General features: G+C 41.3%; 2 protein-coding genes across 3 annotated transcripts in view; both read right to left on the bottom strand.

The window, feature by feature from the left end:
- Positions 1 to 1,731: 1,731 nt before the first annotated feature.
- The window catches only part of LOC128251734 (uncharacterized), a 64,956-nt gene continuing 44,096 nt past the window's right edge, over positions 1,732 to 22,591 (bottom strand). For both annotated transcript variants that reach the window (XM_052978863.1, XM_052978862.1), the window contains exons 6-15: positions 11,686 to 11,796; positions 10,586 to 11,381; positions 6,639 to 6,729; positions 5,577 to 6,583; positions 5,083 to 5,259; positions 4,821 to 5,013; positions 4,389 to 4,653; positions 4,141 to 4,318; positions 3,224 to 3,235; positions 1,732 to 3,163 (exon numbers count right to left, since the gene is read on the bottom strand). In XM_052978863.1, the coding sequence (XP_052834823.1) occupies positions 1,975 to 3,163; positions 3,224 to 3,235; positions 4,141 to 4,318; positions 4,389 to 4,653; positions 4,821 to 5,013; positions 5,083 to 5,259; positions 5,577 to 6,583; positions 6,639 to 6,729; positions 10,586 to 11,381; positions 11,686 to 11,796 (4,019 nt within the window). In that variant the 3' untranslated portion in view covers positions 1,732 to 1,974. The remainder of the gene's footprint in view (positions 3,164 to 3,223; positions 3,236 to 4,140; positions 4,319 to 4,388; positions 4,654 to 4,820; positions 5,014 to 5,082; positions 5,260 to 5,576; positions 6,584 to 6,638; positions 6,730 to 10,585; positions 11,382 to 11,685; positions 11,797 to 22,591) is intronic.
- Positions 13,275 to 15,121, bottom strand: LOC128251746 (trichohyalin). Its single transcript, XM_052978888.1, has one exon. It carries the CDS (start codon positions 14,996 to 14,998, stop codon positions 13,394 to 13,396), a length of 1,605 nt encoding a protein of 534 aa, XP_052834848.1. The 5' UTR covers positions 14,999 to 15,121; the 3' UTR covers positions 13,275 to 13,393.

Below are 22,591 nucleotides of genomic sequence, written 5' to 3'. Positions count from 1 at the left end.
TCTTAAAGCTAAGTTGGTTACAAAATGTTTGTGAGTTAGTTGACTTGGCTTGGAATTGCGTTCCTCTGGAATTAGGTAGAAACTCGATTCTATATGTATGCAGGCATATATTATAACTGATATTTTAGATTGATTTTCTCTATGTGGATATTTATAGCTTATACTCGACACACACGCACTGGATTAGATTACAATACAACTAGGCTATCGTAGAGCGGTTACAAAATATATCATATATCATAGACATGGAGACAAACCATAGTCGATCCCATTGGGAATCCTTCTCCTCTACTCATATAGTTTGCGTTCATTTAAAAGTAACAACGATTGTCTTTAGAAAACTAAATTCATATATATATTTTTGAATGTCCGCTATGCTTCCTAATATTTCCGCAAAGTCTAAGTTCTAGTTATTACATTGTTTTTGAAAGGAACATCATGTACACATATTTCCAAGTAGGTATTTACCTTTAGTATCCTACCATTAGTTTAATTGAAAATCCACAAGAGTGGAACAACAAAAATCAGCCCGGTTGCTTAGATCAATAATTTAGTCATTTTTGGTTTCCGAATGAATGAAAACAGTTCAAGATTGAGTCTAGGCAAAACATTTTTGAATTTTAAAGGAATGGCTTAACTCCTTCGTTACCAGCATTTTTAAGAATTTTTTTTTTATTTTTCAACTAATTATAAAAGCTGTAAGAAACTAAAATAAAGAGGTAGTAAATCATTGAGAAAATGCTAATAATATTCACAAAATTATTTGTATAACATTTTTAAAAATGATAAAACTTAATTTAAAAAAAGTATTATTTATTTTTTATGTAAGAGCACTGAGAATTTAATCCCGGTTAACATAAATAAAAGGCCTTAAATTTTTAAATCAAACCAAATCAAAAAAGAAAAAATTGGAAAAACTTTTGGACAAACATAAACACCTACGGAAACTGGATTTTTTACAAATTGAATAAATTCAGATATAGACAGATATACATAACAGACATGACAATCTAAGTATGTTACTTTATATTTAAAAAAATACAAAAACTTCAAAAAACAACATGTAATATAAAACAAACCATTATTACATTGGTAACGAAGTAAAACAGCGGTCATGCATGTCGTTTTGAAATGAAACTAATTCTGGTTGGATCTTGGATCTATATATTCGGTTTGGCTTAACGCTGATTTTTGCTATGGACGATCGACTGTGACTCGGGTATTAGCCACATCTTGAACTAATGCTCAACTAAATTGTACTTTCATTTGCTGCTGGAACCTAGCTGGCATGCATCGAGGTACTTTGCTTTCCACATCACAACATTTTTAAATCATTACCATTCACATTCACACTCACACTGCATTCTGGGTTGAGGCGATTTCTGGGCGGACTTGTGGAAATCGTTGGGAAAATGTAGTTCATAGTATCAGCTCATATTACAGACTTAAAAATATGTCTTTGAATATCTTGAAAGAAAGTTTTAGTTATAGCATAAATTAACATAAATAATTATTATTTGTTATTATTTAAATTAATTTACATTTGTTAAACTGAAAAAAACAGTAAAAAGCTAGTTAAATATCAATTTAATTATAATGGACTTTGCTATCATAAGAGCAAAAATAAATAAAATATAAATAAATATATAGATATAAACATGAGAAAAAAAATCAATTGAAAAACTAATAGATGTTAATAGATGTTAAATATTTTTTTATAAAATGGTAGCTTGGGAAACGAAGTGGGTAATTGTGATCTTAGTCTTTACTTCTGGCAAATGATTTAGTTGCAAATCTTTTTGCCAGTGGAACAATGGTGTTGCACAACATTTTCCCCCATTACGATATCTAGTGCCAAAAGTCCCGCCCAATCACTCACACACACACACACACACGCACACACAGTTAAACTGGGTTCGGATGAGACCTAAAGCTTTGATCGGCGCCCTTTCCCTGGGGGCCTTAGATTGTGCCCTATCTGCTCAGCAGCTGCTCCGCATTGAGGGTCAGCTCTGGGCCGGCATGGGCGCCGTTATTGTTGTTGGCCGTGGCTCCGTGGGAGTGGGTGGCACTGCTGCCGTGGGCATGCAACCCGTTCAAGGTCCTGGAAGGGGCCGGCGAGGTGGGGGCGGAGAGCTGGGGCGGACTAAGGGGGGGCAGCGGGGGCGACTGTGCCTCCAGCGTCGAGGGCGGACTGCGGTTGAGGTTGCTGTCCAGGCTGCTGTGGTGCTGGGAGGAGGCCGGCGACAGTGGGATCTCCTCGATCTTCTCCAGGTCCTGGGTGATCGAGGCGGAGTTCTGCTTGTGGGCCCGCGTCAGCGTGCCCTTGGGACTGCGGGAGGTGTCGTGCAGCAGGGGTATGTCCAGCATGGAGGTCTTGGTAACACCACCCAAACCCCCACCCCCACCACCACCACCCCCCACCAAGGCCGCGTAGGTGGTGGCCTGGAGGGAGTGCTGGTGGTGCTGCTGCTGCTCTCCCTTCGCCTGCTGGTCGTCGCGATCCAAGCTGAACTGCCGACGCAGCAGGCGACTGGAGCCGGGCTTGCTGTCGAACCGGGTGGCTCCGCCGCCGCACCCGCTCCCGGTGGCCGAGGAACAGGCGCCGCCGCCTCCCTGTCCGCCACCCTGTCCGCCGCCCTGTCCGCCCCCCGCCCCTCCGGCCACACTGCCGTACAGGTACTTGCCGTCGTAGAACTGCGTAAGATTGCTCTCGCTGGGACTGAGGCATTTGTAGTGGTTGTACGGCGAGCTGAGGTCCATCATCTCCTCGATCTTCTTGTAGAGGCGCGAGCTGGAGCCGCCCGTGGAGTTCGGCAGCCGGTTGAAGCTGTTCGGGTTGAGCAGGTTGTCCGGCGTCAGTTCGGAGAGCTTGCGCGACTGCGGACTCGCACTGCTGGGCGTCGTCTTGCCCGGAAACTCCGGACAGAGGGTGGCGTTGGGGCTGATCGTGTTGGTGGAGTTCGAGTCCAGGGAGTACGAGTTGGGCAGATTGGCCCCGGAGCCCAGTTCCGCGTTGGTGGGCGGCGTTATCTCGACCTTCACCTCCACGGACTCGCCTGCCAGCGAGGAGCTCTGCGAGGAGGAGGGATTCGTGCTCGTCCGGGACTTGTTGGCCTGCGCCTTCAGGGTTATCGAGTTGCGGATCAGGGACTCATCCAAGCTATGAATGACCGTTAAAAGGTGTTACTGAAATGCTCAAATAAAAAGAGGTTTAACATACCCGTGCGACTCCCTAATGAGTTTGGAGTAATGCAGGCGTTAAGAGGTTAACGTTTGATTAGAAAGCAGTTCATTTTAAATTGTTAATGACAACATGAAAGAGAACACATTACGTAATTTTTATTGGCCATTTAATTGTGAACGCTGTCTATAAAGTATTAATAGTAGACACATAAACTTTGCTATTTTTCTTTGGCTTTTTCATTCCAAAAAAGTTTTAAAGATATATATCATACAAACTGTAGTCGCTTTCAACTTCAAACATTAATGTTGATCCAATCAGACAATTGACATTGGGTTGGTTAAACTCCTTAATACAAGTCAATCAAAATCAATCTTTGATTATGCCAAAAAGTTATTTTAAAAATATAGACTTTTAATAAGAATACAACACACTTTTTGACACATTGGCACGTCTTTCTCGATATTCGATTTAAAGATTCCGGGTTGCCGGAGCTTTTATGATATATGCAAAACGTCCATCTATGGCATACAAAAATAGTATCTTAATAGACTTTTAAAAGAGTTATGACTGAGCTTTTGAATAACATATTACTTAAAGAACAATGTTCAAAGGGTTTTAGTTTTTTGAGTGCTAAAATATATTTCCTTCATCACGTCACGATTTTGATAGACTAACAATTCCTAGGGTGTGTCACGACAAGGTTGTGTTTAAAACGTTGTAAAAAAACCAATGGATATTTTTCAAGTATTTTTTTTTTAATAGATAGCCCCATGGAAGACCATTTCTTTCATATGACTTGCAAGTGGTCCATCCGTTTTTCTTCTACAGCCATTTGAAAACGCAACTTTTTCGTGTGCCACCCTGCACAAAGACTGCGACCAGAAATATGTTTTTTACGAGTTGTTTTAAGAAGGGTTTTAAGATGGAAAATACGTAAAATGATATATGCTTACCCAATAGGCGGTGGTGCCGGCAGCGGCTTATCGAACCCCTTTTTTCCCAGCAGCCAAAAGGTGTTCATCATGCCCTTACCCTTGATGTCGATCAGGCCTCTTGGCTCGATGGCATAACCGCCTCGAGCCTCCAGTCGGTCTCTGGTCTCCTGGGACATATGGATGCGCCAGGAGGATCCTGCGAAAGAGAAATAGATCGAGTTACAAATTGGAAGCATTGAGCAAAATTAGTGGTTGCACGCAGTTACCGGTGGACTCCATTCGCGATGCCGTGTTGACTGTGTCGCCAAACAAACAGTATCTGGGCATCGTGAGACCCACCACTCCGGCACAGCAAGGACCCGTGTGGAGGCCGATCCTCAGTTGGAGTGGAACGCCGGGCAGGTGCTTCACATTGAAGCGACCACTCTGATGCAGCAGGTCCAAGGCCATGGTGGCTATCTGCTCGGCGTGATCGGGTATTTTCACGGGTAGTCCGCTCACCACCATATAGGCATCTCCAATTGTCTCCACCTAAAGGAAGGATATTAAGGAAGTAAAAGTGAAAAAAGTAACAATGTTTGTTTAACTACAAATAATTAAAAAGTTAATAAAAATTAAAAATAAATTAAAATAAATCTTAAGATAAGAGATATAATGAATTGCAATTAATTGCCAATAATGAATAGTTATTTACTTACTTTATACACATTGTAGGCATTGATCGTGGCATCGAATATCGTGTAGAGATCGTTGAGCAAATCCACAACCTGTACGGGACTGCAATGGGCGGCGATTGTTGTAAAACCAACAATGTCGCTAAAGTATATGGTTACGTCGGAAAATTCTTCCGGGTCGACGGCCAAGCCCATCTTTAGTTTCTCAGCAACCGAGCTGTGGACAAGGGTTTAAATATATTATGGGTTTATTATATATATTAGTTACATATTGGCGGGATATTACCTTGGCAACATGCGATTCAGCAGCTGTTCAGTCTTCTTTCGTTCAATGTCCAGTTGCTCGGTGCGTTCCCGAATCAACTCCTCCAGGTTGTTTGAGTACTTCTCGAGCATTTGGAACATGGTGTCCACAAAGTTCACCTTGCGTCCATGGTTTAGCATCTTAAAGCGCTCATAAACCCTAAAATGGGTAAATAAAATATAAAAAGTTTAGGTAAGTGAAAAAAGAGCATGTCTTTGTCTGTTTTTTCATAGCTTTAAATATAACTGAGCTGCTGGCAATAAGAACTAAAAACTGAAAGCTCTGAGGCACAATAAAAAGAACCATTCAAATTAATCGCACAACTATTGTCCCGTGCTGCTATTCCTTTCTGGCTGAAGTCATCTAAATATCCGCAATAGTAGAAGTTGTGCAATTACTAGCTTTGGAGGAATCAAAAGTAAAATACCTTTATAGCCTACACTCATTTCAATTACTTCCAAGTAGTCACTACTTACGAGTTGAAATCGGGACGCATGTCGGGCTGCTCGGCCCAGCACTGGCGCATGATATTGATGGCCTCCGGCGGAGCGGCTCCTTTGGACACGGAGGGCCGGATCAGCGGCGGAGGCTTCTTGATCTTGGCTATTATTTCCTCGGGGGCCAGGGAGAGCATGCAGTAGGGCTCTCCCCTGACCACCACCTCCTGCATGATGATCCCGAATGAGTAGACGTCGCCGAGCTGGGTGCCCAACTGGGTGCGTCCGTGCTGGTGGTGATGGTGGTGCTGCTGCTGGTGGAGCTTCATGCTGCGTAGCAGCTCCGGTGCTGTCCAGAGCAGCTCCTTGGCACTTCGGGGCCTGGGCGGCAGTCCCTGGGACTCGTAGAACGAGTTCAGGCCGTAGTCGGTGATCTTGAGGACCCACCGGGCGTCCACGACGCAGTTCCTGGAGGTCAAGGCCCCATGGACCCTCAGGGGAGAGGTGTGCAGGTACCGCATGCCCCTCACCAGGTCTGTGAGTAGGCTCAGCCGGAACGACCAGTCCAGCTTGATCTCGTCCATGATTAGGACATCCTGAAGTGATCCCCTGGAGCAGTAGTCGAAGACCATGGCCGTGCGGTTGGGATCGGATAGCCAGCCAATTAGTGGATTAATGTTCTCATGCCTCAGACCATGGGCCATTACGAGTAGATCCATCGCTTTGGTGCGCAGCTCCACCGAGCCGTTCATGTGCACCTCCTTCAGCTGGACGAGATCACCGTTGTAGCGGGCCCTCATGTCCAGATGGGCGGGATTGTGCCTGGCCAGGCTGCCCGTGGCGGAGGACACGCCTTTCCCATTCGCCGTGGCCGTGATGGCTCCAGCTGAACCACCCGGAGCAGCTGCGCCGGGTATCACGAATCCCAGATTCTTCAGCGAGCCAATGGAGCCTTTCAGAAGATCTGGCTTGTCCACTTCCGGGCCACCAAACTCCTGCAGCTGCTGCAGCCAACAACAGAGCATGGCCTCAATGCCCTCATCAACCTGAAATCGAATGGAAGTTATACACGCAGCTTGGGACGAGGGTATGGATACTCACCCTTCGAGAATCCACGGGGAAGACAAAGTCGCTGGAGGAAAGAACTATCTTGTTGGGCCCCTTGGAGAGACGCTTCCGTAAGAAGTAATTCCTGCACGGGTTAAAATATTTATTTAATTAGAAACATAATAAAATACTTATCAAAAATGTACCCAAACTGAAAAATTTCAAACAGTATTTACAAATTTCAATCTAAATGTTCCCCCACAAAACAATCGGAGTTTAAGTGGCGCCATCTGTCGAGCTGCATAGCCAACACCCCCCGCTAACAGTTCATTCGTTCTGGGTCTATACATCAGCGATTACCGGCAGAGCAGCGGCCTAATAGTGGCCGAGCAGCGGCAGAGGGCCGGCCGAGGACTTAATAACTTCTAAAATTATAGCTCAATTTTTAAAATTCTTGTGTCTACCGATAGATGTGACCAAAACGCACACACAGAGTACAACAGCTAAGGTCTAACATGTTTCAGAGCGACGTGACAGACGTGTTAAGTGTTTCGCGATTTGTGAAGAATCTGCGTGCCAAATTCCAAATCTCTAGCTTTTGTAGTTTCCGAGATCTTCATACAAACGGAAAGTTGTTTATGGGGACTTTAAAGGCAACGTAAGTTGTTCGTTCCTAGGCATTTCAGGCTTAAATTAACACTTGTCGCCAAACCTTCCAAGCGGAAAGATCTTTCACCTTCGACAGATGCAATCTGCATCTATTAAACCTCACCTGTTAACGCACTACCCGAATAAGCGACCTCGGGTCGATGAAGACGGGAGCATAACAAAATTTTACTACTACTACCTACTTTATGGCTCCCAGCAGTTCGACTTGGTCCTTCCTGCATCTGGCCACAAACTTGGAGAAAAAAAGAGAAGCCTGCAAAACCGCAAATTCATGCAGCAATTGTTATGCCAGAAGTTTGCCACGTGGACACAGCCAAGTTTAGTTAAGTGTGTCAGGGGCATTAATGGGCTGCCCACAATGTGAAGAAGAAAAACTCTTTGGACACACGTGTTCCGGTTGTTAACTAGATTTCGAACTTCCTTCCACAAAAAAAAAAAACAGAAAAAGGAAATGCGCTTTGCATTCTGTGGTCTTATTTATGGTATAGCTCAACTCATCACAGTTAAAGAAGGTATAAAAGCGGTAAAGGGTAACACCCAGTCTTAGCAAATATCAGTCGTATCTCAAATGTCGTTATAAATGTTAATTTTCCAGGACAGGGTTAGTTCATGGGCTAATCTAACGAATAAGAGGCGTTTTCTGTTATTTTATATTTATACAAATTAGTTTCCTAATATATTGAGCATACAATTTAAAAAAAAATATTTCGTAACAATTAGTATTTTTAATCCCAATTTGCTATCTCTCATAGTTTTCGATTAGTCAACGGACATACAGATATGACTAGATAGGTCAGAAAAGTTTATTAAAATTTTTAAATTATTTTACACCGCCTCTATTAAGAGGACTTCCGAAGAGTATTTGTAACATCGTTTTCCTAGAGTTGTTTTCTATTTATCCAGCGTTTGCTTGTTTCTCGTTTGCCCACACAGGTGTGTCCTTTTTGGCCTGGTTGGCCATTGGTTGTTTGGTTTAAGCTGCCCTGTTTTGTTTCGTGTCGCTCACGCTAATTAAAACTTCATGAGTTGCTTTTTAGTGAACGGGAATGATGGAAAATGAATATCTCGGTTGTTGCGGCTTAAAGGTGGCGGCGATGTAAACTAGTTTAATTTCTGGTGCGCCCATGTTGAGGTTGGGCCAATCGGAGTTTGGGGAGGAGGGATAACACTCAGTGCTCACAGGACATGTTACCGGCATGTCAAACAGTAAATGATTTGTTTCACCAACTAACCAGCGGTGGGAATGCAGTTTGAGGCTCGCTTTGATGAAGGCAATTAATTAATTAAATGCTGTTTTAATGGCCCAACCATTGTGAATGACTGAGTACAAGCGTAGTGGGAGTTGAGTGTGCGGTCGGGTATTGATTTTCCAAGCTGCCAACTAAAATCTGATATGAACAGCACTAATTCATCTCGTGAATTTTCGCTGAGTGTTCACTTAGCCCATGAATAAACCATTTTATTGTCCGCCAATTATTTGACTAATATCACGCTAGCGAAGTGAAGCTGAAACTCTCGTGCTTTGACGGTGTCAATTTAAATATGAAGAATTTGTGACTTGAATTAGTTTGATTTTATATTTATTTTTATAGAACTTGCTAATTATTCTTAAAGTAAAAATTGACTGAATGGTAAAAATTATTAAGGCCAGTTTATACATATGTAATTTGTTATTTAAAGGGATTTAAAAGGTCCAATTAAAAGATTATTTATACATTTAAAAAAGGAATATGAATTAGAAAACAGCTTAAACCTGTACAAAAACTAGGTTTGATAAAAATCAAATAGATTGCAATTGAACCAACTAAGTTTAACTAAATAGGGTGCTCGCAAAAGAAAGATAAAGTTCAAACTGCGTTTCCTCGACTGTGGGCATATCGAAGCAATTAACAGGAAAATGGAAAACCAAGGACGCGAAAAATGGAAATTGCCTCGCACAAAAATACGTTTTGCCCAATCCAATGGATATTGGGCCATTTCGCGGGACACGGATTTGTAAAAACCTGAACGAGCCGCTGCCATTTGGGCGTGGTCATTTTTTATTTGCAGGCGAAAGAAAAGTTTGCCCGGAATCTTAATTACCCCACAGCAACGGCCATAAACCGTTCAACAGTAACACAAGAGTATTCTAGTTTTGTTTGGGTTTTATACCAGTAAATAAATGCCTGATGAGGTGTTTTGTTTAATACCACTTATAAAACGAAGTTTAAATTTTGTTTTTACTAACGCTTAAGACAAGCGTTTAATTTTTTTTATTGATAATTTAGTCATGGAATATTTTCGTGTTGTTTCCTCAGTTTTAAAGCTATCTACCTAAAACTGTTCCAAAAGTTGTTTTCATGTCGCAAACTAGTTCAAAGCTATGAGCTTGAAATTTTCCAAAAAGCTGTTTTTTTATTGCAGGTACTATAGAGTTCCGAAAGATTTAGACCGGAAAATAAAATTTAACTTTCATAGGAACAATCGGAAAAAAGTAAAAAAAATTATAGCTTTGATTTTCTTAATTTAAAATAAAATAGCTATGTCTTAATATTTCAGAACTACGATTTAAATTTACTACTATTTACTAACTAAATACTGAAATATTAATAAACAAGAAGGAAAGCAAACTTCGGCAAACCGCAGTTTATATACCCTTGCAGCTATTGCAAGAATTAAATATTTTTGAAAACATTAAAATTATGATTTCCTTGCATATGTGTTTAAAAACATTGAAGCTATGATGATTTGCAGCTCAATTATTAGATAGTTATTTTATATATTTTTATTATTTCTATGGGAGCTATGTGATATTGTCGTCCGCTTTTGATGAAATTTAAACCGTAGTTCTGAAATAATTAACCAATGCTATATGTCTAAGAACTAAGAAAAAAATTAAAAAACAGCTAAGTTATAATTATTTTTTTCACTTTTTTTCCGATTGTTCCTATGGGAGCTATATGCTATAGTCGTCCGATCCGGCTCGTACCGACTTATATACTACCTGCAATAGAAAGACAACTTTGGGGAAAGTTTCATGCAGATAGCTTTAAAACTGAGAGACTAGTTTAGCTTCCTTTCTTGTTTTTTTTAAAATTGTTAGTGTCCAAATAAACCAGGTGTTGCTTTTCTTCGCCGCTGGGCAGATCCCTTAAGCTTTTAACGAACTTGGATGTCTATACCTCAAACTTTTAATTATTTTATTTTTATTGGCTGTATCAGGACAGGCGACTGCATGCCTTTAATGCACTGGATCTGGTTGTTAAGATCCCACATCATTGCCGAAGTATTGCGCCTACTTCCGAAGTGACTTACGATTGAACATGCAAATTAAAACCTGATTGTCGACTCACCTCATGGCAATGCCCGCGGCCACAGTGCCCGCCACGGCGATGACCAGGAGGCCCACGCAGATGGCCGCGATGGTCCAGCAGATGGCACCGCACTGCCACAGAAGGACGCTGCTGACCAGCAGCCACTCGTCGTAGCCCGGCTGCACGGAGTGGGTGATGTAGGCGCCCCCCTGGCCGCCCACCGCCCCCCTTTGCTGGTCGCTCTCCAGGATGAGCAGGGGGCGCCACTTGTAAGTGGCCACCAGGACGTCCCTAACGATGTCCAGCACAACGAAATCGTATTTGGGGATCGCCTGCTCCGCATCCGATTGGGTGGCAGTGGCGGTGGCTGCCACCGTGTCGTAGAGCGGGAAGAGGCTGCGATAGGGGTACAGCCGTTCCACACTGCCGTTGCGATGGCCAGTGGGCGGTGGCTCCGTGTGGTTTCCCGTTTCACCACTACCGAGGGGCGTGCGAAAACTCTGCATTGTTGCCATCAGTCCGGCCGCGTTCAGAAAGTGTCGATGTCTGTCGCTCAGCAGAGTCAGCACCAACAGATTGCTGCTGACCACTCCGGCCGGAGAGCTCGTGTTGCCCCCGGAGCGGCCCCTTCGCCCCGCCGACCCGTCGATCCGTGTCAGATATTTGTAGAACCCGTGCTGGATGTCCAATGAGCTGGCCGCCATGTCGATGAGCAGGATTTTGGTGTGTTGCCTCCTGGGCTCCTCCGCATCCGCATCTGCATCCCACTCCGCCCCGATGCTGGACAGGAGCCGCGTGGTACTGCCGTCGTCCAGCGGGGCAGTGATGATGATTGCTGAAAGCCGAAACCAAATGCGGTGAGTTTTTGCTTCAGGGACAACACAAATTTGAATAATTGCCTAGCATTGAGGATGCCAGTTATTAAGAATCTATATTAACTTGATATTGATATTTTTCTATATTGGCGATAATATGTATGTATTCAAATGGTACAAGTGGAACTGAAAGACTTGTGATTTGACTTTGGGTTGATCTAAATTGCTAACAGATTTCTGTGAAAACACACTTTATAAATCGATTTGAGGCAATGATTTTGGCTCAGTGCAGGGTGTCCAGTGACCAGTGGATTCGGTACTCACCTTTGCCCGGTTTGTCCTGCGAATGCAGGTCACGTACTGTCCTGCCAATTTCGATGCGATACGGCACATGCAAGTTGGCTGCTATGGCCAGTCCTAGGCCCCAATTGTCGTCTGAAAAATAGAGTGTGAGAGGGTGTGGGATAAATAAGGCGAACGGAGGATGTCGAAATTAAATTGCGTTTTTGTGGCAAGTTAGGAGTGTCATGTGTGTCCTGGCTGTTGCACGATGCACCCCCCTTTTGACTTGCGCAGCCAATGGTAGGTTCATAATGAGCGTTTCCATCGGGGCTTAGTATGTGATATGCTTATCCAGTTCAAACCGATGTTCACCGAAAGTGGATATGGAACTGGCTTTGGACCTTATTTAATGGCAGCGAGGAACAACGGGTGTAAAACCTAGACAGAGTATGTTTCATATGTTTCGGTGATATAACTGAAACGTCTCAAAACATTTTAGAAGTATGTTTCTTATTCTTCATTAACTCGAACGCTTCGAGACGATTCGAACATTTTTATATACTCATATCGGAATGTCTTTTATTGAAAAGCATATTAAGAACATAGTCACGACTCAACACTGTGGGCAACAATATTTCTAGTGTGTTCTAATGTTTCTAATCTTTTGAAACATAGGATTCGGAGTATTCTTATCAATAGTAACAGTACTTCAGCCTACTTAGATGATACTTCGATCATAAAATACTGTTGAATTATGCAGGACTCGAGACCTAGTCGAGAAAGTTAAAAGGTAACCGCTTAGTACTCGCCAAGTATGATTTTACAATACCGAAGTAATACCGGAGCTGTCGTGTTGGCATAGTAGCTTCGTCAAAGACGCATGGTTGGTATTATAATATATATATATAATATAATATATATATATAGGCAGCTCACCAGTATAAACGAAATAATAATAAATTGAAAAGCGTTAAGCACTTCGAAAATCGAGCTATTAACGCAGTGCATTGTATCCCGTTAATTCGATGCTATGCTTTTATATAAAAGGAGAATTTTGGTTGCATCTCAAAAATTTATATAAAAATTTAAAATTTATTTACACCCGCTACTCGTAAAATAATAGGGAATAAATATTGTATTCTTTGTAAAGTATGTTACAGTTAGAAAGAAGAATTCCCGACGCTATAATGTATATAATTAAATATAAGTCACTATATATATTTTGGTCAGGATAATTAGCCGGGCAATCTTGCCATATCCGTCTATCTGTTCGTCCGGATGAAAGTCGAGATCTTGGAAACTGTTAAAGTATTTTACAACTATTTGACATATACATTCTAGTTTTCTAGAAATTCTGTCATGTCACTCTAAGACATGGTAGAGGTAAGTTATTGTGCTGTAATATGCACTTTCAATATAAATTATTAGATGTTTGAAAATTCTCTTAGCTTGTAGTAGTAATGGCGCCACTCAAGTACGTTTCTTTATACCTTTTGCTGTAATAGGAACGATCTGGCAAAACTATACTCAAGTTTTGTTATAGCTGTAAGGTTTCTGTTGCCGAATTGAATTTAATTAATCTGAGTACCGCATTAAGCGAATAGAGGTAGTAAAGCATACATGGGCTTGACAACGGTAGTTTAACTATTCAGAGTCTGGCAGAAATACATTTATTGCATTTAAATAGCCCCAAGGTTGTAACTCTCAACACAATTTAAATTCGCTTTTAGTATAATTCATACTAACAGAACTAATAGAATTTGCAGCGGCAGCCTTTGAGTCCAGGTTTAAGTGGTTTCCGGACCGGTTCGACCGCAGGCTTCTCCACAGGGGCCTTAGCCCCCTCGGGGGGCACATCCAGCCTACCCACTTCGGCCATGAAGCCGCAGTGCTTTCGGGCTTCCCTGGGACAGGGACACTTGTCCACACTGGCTTGAGCCACCCTGGCATTGAACTCCTCCTGGGTGGCCGGAGGTCTGGGTACGTATTTGCTGGGATTACAGGCCATCACCCGCCAGTTGGGGTGCGGAGCCAGGTAGTCGACGCCCTTTTCCAGGATCTCCTTGGCCAATCTCCGGCAGACCTCGGGATTGTCAACAGCGGCCATCAGGCGACTCTCGAACCGCTTGTCCTCCTCCGCCTGGATGCGCTTCATCTCTTTGATCTGTGCATCCAAATCCGCCTTGTAGCGGATCTGCCGGCACACAATCATTTGATGTGTGACCTCCGGGTGAACAAATCGGTTCTCCATCATTTTGTTCTCCCGGAGCTCTGCGTCGGCGCGAATTCGGCGCTCGTAGTCCTCGCAGACCTGCTTGCGGAGGATCTCGTAGCACTTCTCCGCCGCCTCCCGTTTCACCCGCACCCGTTCGGAGATGCTGACCTTGGTGCACATGTCCAGCTGGTAGAGGTCGGCGGTACGCTCGTCCATCATCTTGCCGATGCCCAGTTCGAGGGATTGCATGCGCCGCAGGTAGGCCAGGTACTCCAAAGTGGCTCGGTTGAGCTCCGCCTTGGACTGAGCTATCCTGGCCCGAGCCTCGGCCTCCAGTCGAGCCGTTTCGCGGCAGAAGGCCATGTGCTCGACCTTGTCAGCCTCCCACTCGGCCAGGCGGGCGCACCTCTTGCGCTCGATCTCCTTGAGCAGCTCGGCCTGGTAGGCCAGCTGGTCCGCTGGAGCGGGCTGGTGCTCCTTCTCGAACTCCTCCAGGCGGATCTCCTCCAGCAGGGCGTTCAGGACCCGCTCCTCCTCGTTCTTCTCCGCCGCCGCCTCCTTGCGCCGCTCCTCGTGTTCGGCCACTTGGACGCCCAGGACGTGATTCACCTGCTGCTGCATCTGGTGGCGCCTCCGGTTCTCCTCCGCCTGGTTGCAGTCGAACTGGGCCCACCGGCGGCGGTTCAGCTCCAGCCAGTGCTGCTCCTGCTGGCACTCGCGCCGCTTCCTCCGCTGGTTCTCCAGAATCTGCTCCTCCTGGACAATCTTCGTCTCCACGAGGTCCTGTTGCCGCAGTGCCTCGCGAATCTCGTAGCAGTCGAGCATCACCTGCTGGATGTGCTTCTCCTCGAGGAACTGCTTCTGCTGCTTGGCCACCTGCTCCTTGATGGCGTGCAGGTGCTCCTTCCGCTCCTTGATGTCCTGGTCGATGCGGTTCTTCACGGTGTTCGAGAACTCCTCCTCGTACCGCTTGTCCTCCGCGTCCAGCATGCTCTTCAGCCGCCTGCTGCGCTCCTGCAGCTCCGCCGCAGTCACCTGCTTCGCCTTGGCCACCAGCAGCCCGATCTGCGTGTGCAGGCTCCTGCGGTCCGTCCGCGTGATGAAGTTGAAGTGGTCCGCTCCGCGACCGGAGTTCTGCATCGTGGCGGGGTTATCGAAATAAATTAACAAAAATGTACAAGGGAGGTGTGAAAATGCTCTAGTAATTTGAAAGTGTATGTGGATTCTGCTCCAGGAAATATTGACAGGAAGGTCGAAAGACGAATTGAAGGCATGCTTGAAAATGTTGTTGTTAAATTGTTTTGAAAATTGAAGAGTAACAATATGCACTTCCTATTGACAATGGCGTATTAAAGAGAATGTAAAAGGTCGACAGATCCGTTTTGACCCTATAATGTTAAAGACTTGATTAGACCAGCCTTCCTGTCAGTACAAGCAATGATAACTCGGGAACTACACCCAGGGAAAAACCGCATAGTGAATATAAACATTAAAATATTTGAATGTAACATTGTTTTTCAAAATTTAAAAAAAAAAAACTAGAAACATGATAATGTAATTATTAACATATTTATTAGGTTTATCCAATAGGAAATTTTTAGATTTGTTTTTTTTTATTTAAAACTAAATTTTCCCTACTTAAATTCAATACACTTTAAAAATATTGGGATTTGCCATGCATTTTTTCTGGGTGTATTAAGATTCAGTGGCGCCTTAATTTTTTGCAGTAGAGAAATGTTTTTTGACTCTTGTCAACGTCAGTACATTTAAATACTGATTAGTTCAATTCAAAAATAAAGCCAAAAATTTAATTGGTTTGGCTTATGGCTATAAATTAAAATACAGCTAAGTATAAGAATTTTTAAAATTAGTTATGTTCTATAATAACATTTTAAAAAATATAGTTTTGATTTTTATTTGGAAATTTAGATTTAATTTGGTTTTAACGTTTAAAGAGGCAATGCTTTTACATTACAAATCTAATTGAGAAATGAGCCTCTAAAATTGCAAAAACACATCAAACCATTATTCTTTAGACGCTAGATCATAAGAACCAATGCAAGGTCTATGGAGTGCATTGTCATGCCAATGTGCAGATTGTGCCTTAATTTATAACCCAAAAACACACGAAAATATGGCAAAACGTGGAACAAAAGTGTCTAGATAGCATGTTAAAATCTTCATTTTCAGGGCTGTTTTAAGATAGTGCACCTAAGCAGTCTTGTCAAAAGCATTTAACAAAATTTGCAGCATCACTGCGCACCGGAAATTAAATTAGGACTTACGTAAAACGACTTTTATAAATATTTAGATTTAGGTGAATTGCCAGCTTGATCATTTCGTTCCCTTACCTTCTGCCCCTCTATCAACTCAATTAGCAGTGCAGCTGACAACACGCTAATTAACTGAAATGTAAGCTGCAAAACTTGCCAAAACTAGTAGACATCCACGTAAAAAAGGAGCAGCACATCTTCATTGGGGATGAGAGGTGGAAATGAAACTAAGTAAGACAGGAGAGCCTTCTCAAAACTCAGAAGCTGGCATACCCTAGTAGATTTATTGTGCCGACCCAGTCTATCAAATTAATTTATAATTACTCTCCTAAATGTTTACATTTTTTAATGGAATAAAAACAATTTTCATAGAAATAAAGATGAGCATTATTACCACGAAAGAATCAAAATAAAACTTGCATATTTGATTTAAAAACAAGTTCTTATATACTAGAGTAGGAAAAATGAAGGTAGTTTGTAGTAGTAAATTGCTACAAATTTTGTTAAAATTTAAAAAAAAAACCAAAGACCGCGTTTGACAAGTTTTTCGACTACACACAAAAACATCTATCAAATTGACCAATAAAATACATAGTTTCAGTAAACTACGAAATTTTAACTCTTATATTTAACTTTTATATATTACTTTTATCATTAAAATTGGTTGTTTATTTAAAATAATAGTTCTACTTTGCCAAGCCATGAGTATTGGTTAATTAACAATTTAATTAGTCATTTGGTTATTTAAGTACCTTATAAGGCCTTCTTACCATTAGCTTATTCTACACCATATATAGGTGTGCGTTAACCTGACTTCCATCTGGTGTGGCAATATGTGAACTCCTTTAACTGTCTGACTTGTGGGTCTTGGTGCACGCATCGAAAGAACCAGTAAGAAATTAGGGTTAGTAGGGTTTTACCCATTTTTTTTAATAAAAAAATTTATTTTTAATCATCAATATGTTAAGAATATTCTGTACAAACTTCAAGTCATCCGAGTAAAATTTACGTAGCTACATAGTTTGAACTTGCTACCAGATTGTTCACGTGTGAAAAATTTTAAATCGATTTTCCCGAGAACGGGTTTTTTGAAGTGTGTAAATATTGTAATTCAAAATATACTAAACCGATCATTTTGAAAATTTGAACATTACTTTTTCTCATAAATCAGCACGTAATGACGAAGAGTTTTTTTTTCTATTGTTTAATAATAAGTAAAGCTCAATTTTTGTAGTTAAAATCTCGTTTTTCGCTTCAATAAGGTAGAAAAAAATATAAAAAAGAAAACTCTTTCGTTTTTCGCTTCAATAAGGTAGAAAAATATAAAAAAGAGAATTCTTTGTCTTTACCTCGAAAAATTCATCGGCTTTAAAATTATACAAAATTTTTTTTTCTAATATTCCGGTCACGAGTTATGATGCTCACCGCAAATCAACTTTTTTTCATAGCGCCTCGGCTTATTTCTCATTATTTTTCGTTTAAATTTTGTTTCTAATAGTCTTGAAAAGTTGTGTATTAATATGTAATTAAACTTAAAAAAATAATAATTAGGTTACGCCGCAAAAAAATCATAAAACTATACGTTTTTTCCCCATGAAAACTCTACCCCCTTAAATTAAGTAGTTAGTTATAGAGAAACGAATTTTGTAAAAGCTTGTAACAGTTTTTCAAAGTGTTAGTCGCAAATTTCATGGGAGCGTGGTGTGGAGTTCCTTCGCCTGCGATTGGCAAGTTCATGTTTGCCCAAGTGCAAAATTGTGCAATTACGCAGCGCAGCAGAAAGTGGAAGGACGAAGACGATGATGGCAATGTAGATGGAGGCACAGACGACATCCTGCCATGCCTCATCGTGAGCCTCAGCCATATGCACTCCGGCTGGGATTTTCTTTTTGTTTCAAGCCCTGGCACTGCCGCATTCAAGACAAAGTTGTGTGGTTGAATTTTCAGGCAATTTGCATAGTTCTCCACGAACAATAACAAAATGTCATAACTGCTGCGCAAAGATAACCGATTCGCGTTTGTCTGTGTGACAAGCAGCTGCAGCTGTTCGGTTCAACTTTAAAAGCGTAGAGAAAAATACAATTTCTTATTTGTTTCAATGCAGTTTCCAGGCAATGCCAAGTGCCTTTCATCATACGGATTTGGGTATTAACTGGCAACTGGGCCCCAATGCCAAGGTTTTGAGCAAACTCACGCTCACATCATAGGTATCACTGTGGGAAAAGCGCATACTTAACGCGAACTGTCTGCTGCATTCACATTCACGTACTGGCACTCTCATACGAACACAGATGAGTGCTCCTCTTGCTCATATTTGCATTTGTGCTTTTTCATTTTATGCATTTTAATATTCATGCGCTTGACTCAAAATTCAAATTGCGGCGCGTTCACTCGGAGCTGCTGGTGTATGTGAGATTTTCTACACAGATTCAAACTCAAACAGCTGTGGTCAGCATAATGAACACTAATAAAACTATAAAGATATTTTAGTTATTTATTTTATTAATATATATTAAATAATTTTTTTATTTAATTATTTAATTTGTTCAAGTTTTTACAAAGTAAAAAAACGGATCATGTTGTAATGCTTTTTAGGTTTTAAAGGTTTCATGATTTCTTTGAGGCGACACCTATAATGCTATTTTTTAATATAATAAGATATTATTATAAAAATTTTTAAAGAATATGAACCTTCGGCGGCGCCTTCAAAAAAAGTTGGTCTGCGGTGAACAAAATAACTTTGCGAGGTAACCACAAAGTTTTTTTTGTTTTTTTCATTCTGGAGCGCTTTGAAGTGAACAACGCGTTTTTAGCTAAAAAATCGCGGTTAATTTGTAATTAAAAAATAGAAAACATTTTTTAATATCTTCGTGATTACCTGCTGTTTTTTGTAAAGAAGTAATATTCAAATTTCAAAAGAATCGGTTCAGTAGATTTTGAGTTCTGATGCTCACGAACTTCAAAAAAGACGTTTTCGGGAAAATGGATTTAAAGCTTTTCATACGTGGACAATCTGGTGAAAGGTCGGTTGTTTGAAACGCTGTAACTCCGTTAGCGTTTCTTGGATTGACTTGAAAATTGTACAGAATATTATTCGGAAAAAAATAAAAAAAAAAAAATTTATAAATGTCTAAAACCCTACTCTATCCTTAAAACTTAGAGACTAGCTTGCGGACGAACTGACGCACCGACGAACAAACATATATGGCTAGATCGACTCTCCTCGTGATGCTGATCTAGAAAAAATATATATGGCCGGAACAAAAATACAATGAAATTATAATACCAACTGCATGGGTATAAAAAAAAAGCTTTAAAACACAATTGTTGTCAAAAGGCAGAAAAAGGTTCCGGAAAACTGATCGGGATTGAACGAGTTTCCGTAGAGGTTTATTAAATGTGTCTCCACCGATAGTAAGGGCTTGGTAACAAATGTGAACCAAATATATTTCAATTCATTTTTGCTTAAACGTAAACGAATGTTTGGTTCTACTTGCCAAACTTAAGCCAACATAAACTTCATTTTTCGGGTGTCACTTATATTATTTTGACCTCAACTGCGCAAAATAGGTATATAGAGCGCATCCGAGTGCACTGGCATCTGTTTGTGTGGGCTAGCCAGCGAGTTTGGTCAGTCAAGCGTTGTTATTTACAATCAACTCACCAACAGTGGTGCAGTGGTACAAAAAGCAGCACACAAAAATGCACCACCCAAAGAAATAACTAGAAGAGAAAACTGCATTGAAAATTTTTAAAAATATACAGAAGCCACACTGCCACTTGCGTCCTTGCGAAACATCAAATTTCAGGTGGCCAAATAAAATAAATGCAACGTGCTGCGCTTTTAGTCTCAGTTAGGGTTAGCTCGAATGCTATTTTCTCTTGTTTTTTGTTTTTTGTTTATTTTTCTTTTGTTGCCGCCAAAAAACCCTAACAGAGGAAACCAAAAATTTGGTCTGAAAATACCCAGAAGCACCTTTAAATGGCGGACGGGTAAATAAATTGGCCAAAGCCATAAAGGATAAGGGGATAAAGTGTAGCAGGTTGTGGGTGCCTACTAAAACCACATCCATTTGGCTAAGCTGCGCAACGCCTCGGTTCCTGTTCCCCAAAAACGCAATCAACACACGCCGCACGTGGCGTATACGATATGTCATTTGCATAGACATTCGCCATGGGGATGCTGTCAACACTTTAACTGCTGGAGTTGTCGCAAGCCGAGAGTTGGCTGTGGATCTCACTTTGCAGACCACGTTGACCCTACCCCGGCTATTAAATGATCATCATAAACTTGTTCGCCATCAAAAATAACTCTGAGTTCAAAGATGGACCCGCACACGTGTTCCATCAAACGGCAATCAAGTTAACCCAAAGCAACCAAAACTTTCGGCTGAAATTACTTTAAATATTCACACAATTACTCAGCACGCCTGCCCGAAAGATATGCTGCACATACTTTATATTTAATTGCGAGTTTTCGAGTGTTATCAGCACAACGTCAGACCGCATAAACTTGATCATAATTAAGTTAACATTCGTGCGAGGGTTTTTGTGGCAGGGGAAAAACTTACAACATACTTGGCAGCTGTACTCTTGGCAGTCTTCATTGTTGGATGGGGTGGCGGGTGGAAAACTTGGTGCCGTCCATCGAAATGCAATTAAAGTTGCAAATTGCTTTTGTTCGCTCACACAATTTACATAATGCAGTCGATACAATCTTCGAGCAGAAAACTTCGCGCAGTGTTCGCCACAGTACATTGATTGGATCCTTGGTGTTGTCATCGTCTTCGTCATCAGTTTGTTTTGCCGAGAGCACAAAGATGCCGATAAAGATAACTTGAAATGGAAATTGCAAGTTTCCATTCGATTTCTGCCCAAAGTCAAAGAGAAAGTCAAAGCAATCAGCGCGAATGCTGGCCCAATAAATCGCCGGCATATGGCCTTGCTTCGGGTCACCTTTTTATGGACTTCGACTCCATTAGCTGTCACTTAGGGTAAAACAAATCATAAAAAGGCGGACAGCGGCTCCCGCTAATTATGCCGTCGTAAAACCAAATGCCGCCCAAAAGTTGATGGGCGTTGTCCAAATGTCCGGCCATCCCGGCCCATCACGTTAATTGTTAAACACTTGAGATTAATGTCTACAGGCAGCATCCTCGGTTTATGGGCTATTTATAGACAAAGATGTTGCAGCATTATTCATAAAAATGTTTCTGGTCCCAGGAGGACTCGTATGGGTATAAATCAAAGGAAGTGCGTGGGGATTTCCTTTCCCTCTTCTGTTTTTCCATCTAAGTGTCCTGCAAGGACCTCAGACCTCATATACTGAAATTCCCATGTCCCATTCACCTCCTTGAATGGCTGCCTAGATGTTAACCTGACTAGGTCACGTCCTATAGATACCAAATTTACTTGATGTGTGTGAGCGTTTTATATTATATATATTACGCACGCCCTATTTGCAAAAACAAAGTGGTGATAGTCTGATTTTGCTGTATGAAATGGAACTATTTTAATTTGCTCAAGAAATCTTGTATTGAGTAGGCCATTGTATGCAAATTAAAACAAATATGTGTTCAGTATTATATTAACGTATATTTTTGGACACAATGAAGTTATGTTGATTTTTCATTACACTTTTCGAAATTTGCAGTTCTATAATAAATACCTTTAATTTAAAAAATATTAAATTGGAATTTTTTATCGCATAATACGACTTGAATTAAAGGCTTAAATATTTCAAAACAACAAAGTTTTGTTTTCGGATCTGTCCTATAACAGCTCTATGAAAAGAATATACTTATCTCGACGTAAATGCGTATATATTTCACAACGAAGTTTAAAGCAAGATAAGAATGTTATAGTTGAGTTTTCCGACTATTAGATAACCGTTTCTCAGCTAACATATTTCAAACTAAACATTCCACCACAAAACAATCAGGGCTTTGGTGGCGCCATCTGTCGAACTTCACTGCAAAAATCAGAAGCAAGACGTGCAGTACACCTAACAGTTATTTCACTCTGTCTCTCTACATCAGCGATCATCTCAGCCCTATATAATGAGCAGAGGATAGTGTTTTTTGCCGGCAGAGCAGCGGCAGAGCGGCGACAGAGGACTTAATAACTTATAACTTGTATTTGTACATTAAGCGATTACAATTCCGTTAAATACTGAAGAGAAACATATTTTTTCATAAAGAAGACATTTTTGTCTTACAGACATACATTTTTTGTAAATTAGGCTTGGTTCTTTAAAAAATTTGCTTAGGTGATTTCAGCGAAAATAAGTTTACAAACGGTTTCAAGCCGGAATGTTTTTTTAGTGTAATAAGCGTTATTAACTTTAATAAAGCTATTCGGCAATTTGTTACAATTAATGACAGAGGTATTAATGAGAAAAATAACTCGGATGTAGGTACATACATGGCAATAATGATGACTAACCAGACTGAAACTTGAA

This window comes from Drosophila gunungcola, chromosome 3R (assembly GCF_025200985.1).
Source record: "Drosophila gunungcola strain Sukarami chromosome 3R, Dgunungcola_SK_2, whole genome shotgun sequence".
Classification (NCBI taxonomy): domain Eukaryota; kingdom Metazoa; phylum Arthropoda; class Insecta; order Diptera; family Drosophilidae; genus Drosophila; species Drosophila gunungcola.
Note: the sequence above shows the minus strand (reverse complement) of the source record. Positions and strands in the feature narration are given on the sequence as shown.

Bases quoted from the DNA above. Each gene is read 5' to 3' on its own strand.
- LOC128251746 (XM_052978888.1), bottom strand. From the start codon at position 14,998: ATGCAGAACTCCGGTCGCGGAGCGGACCACTTCAACTTCATCACGCGG.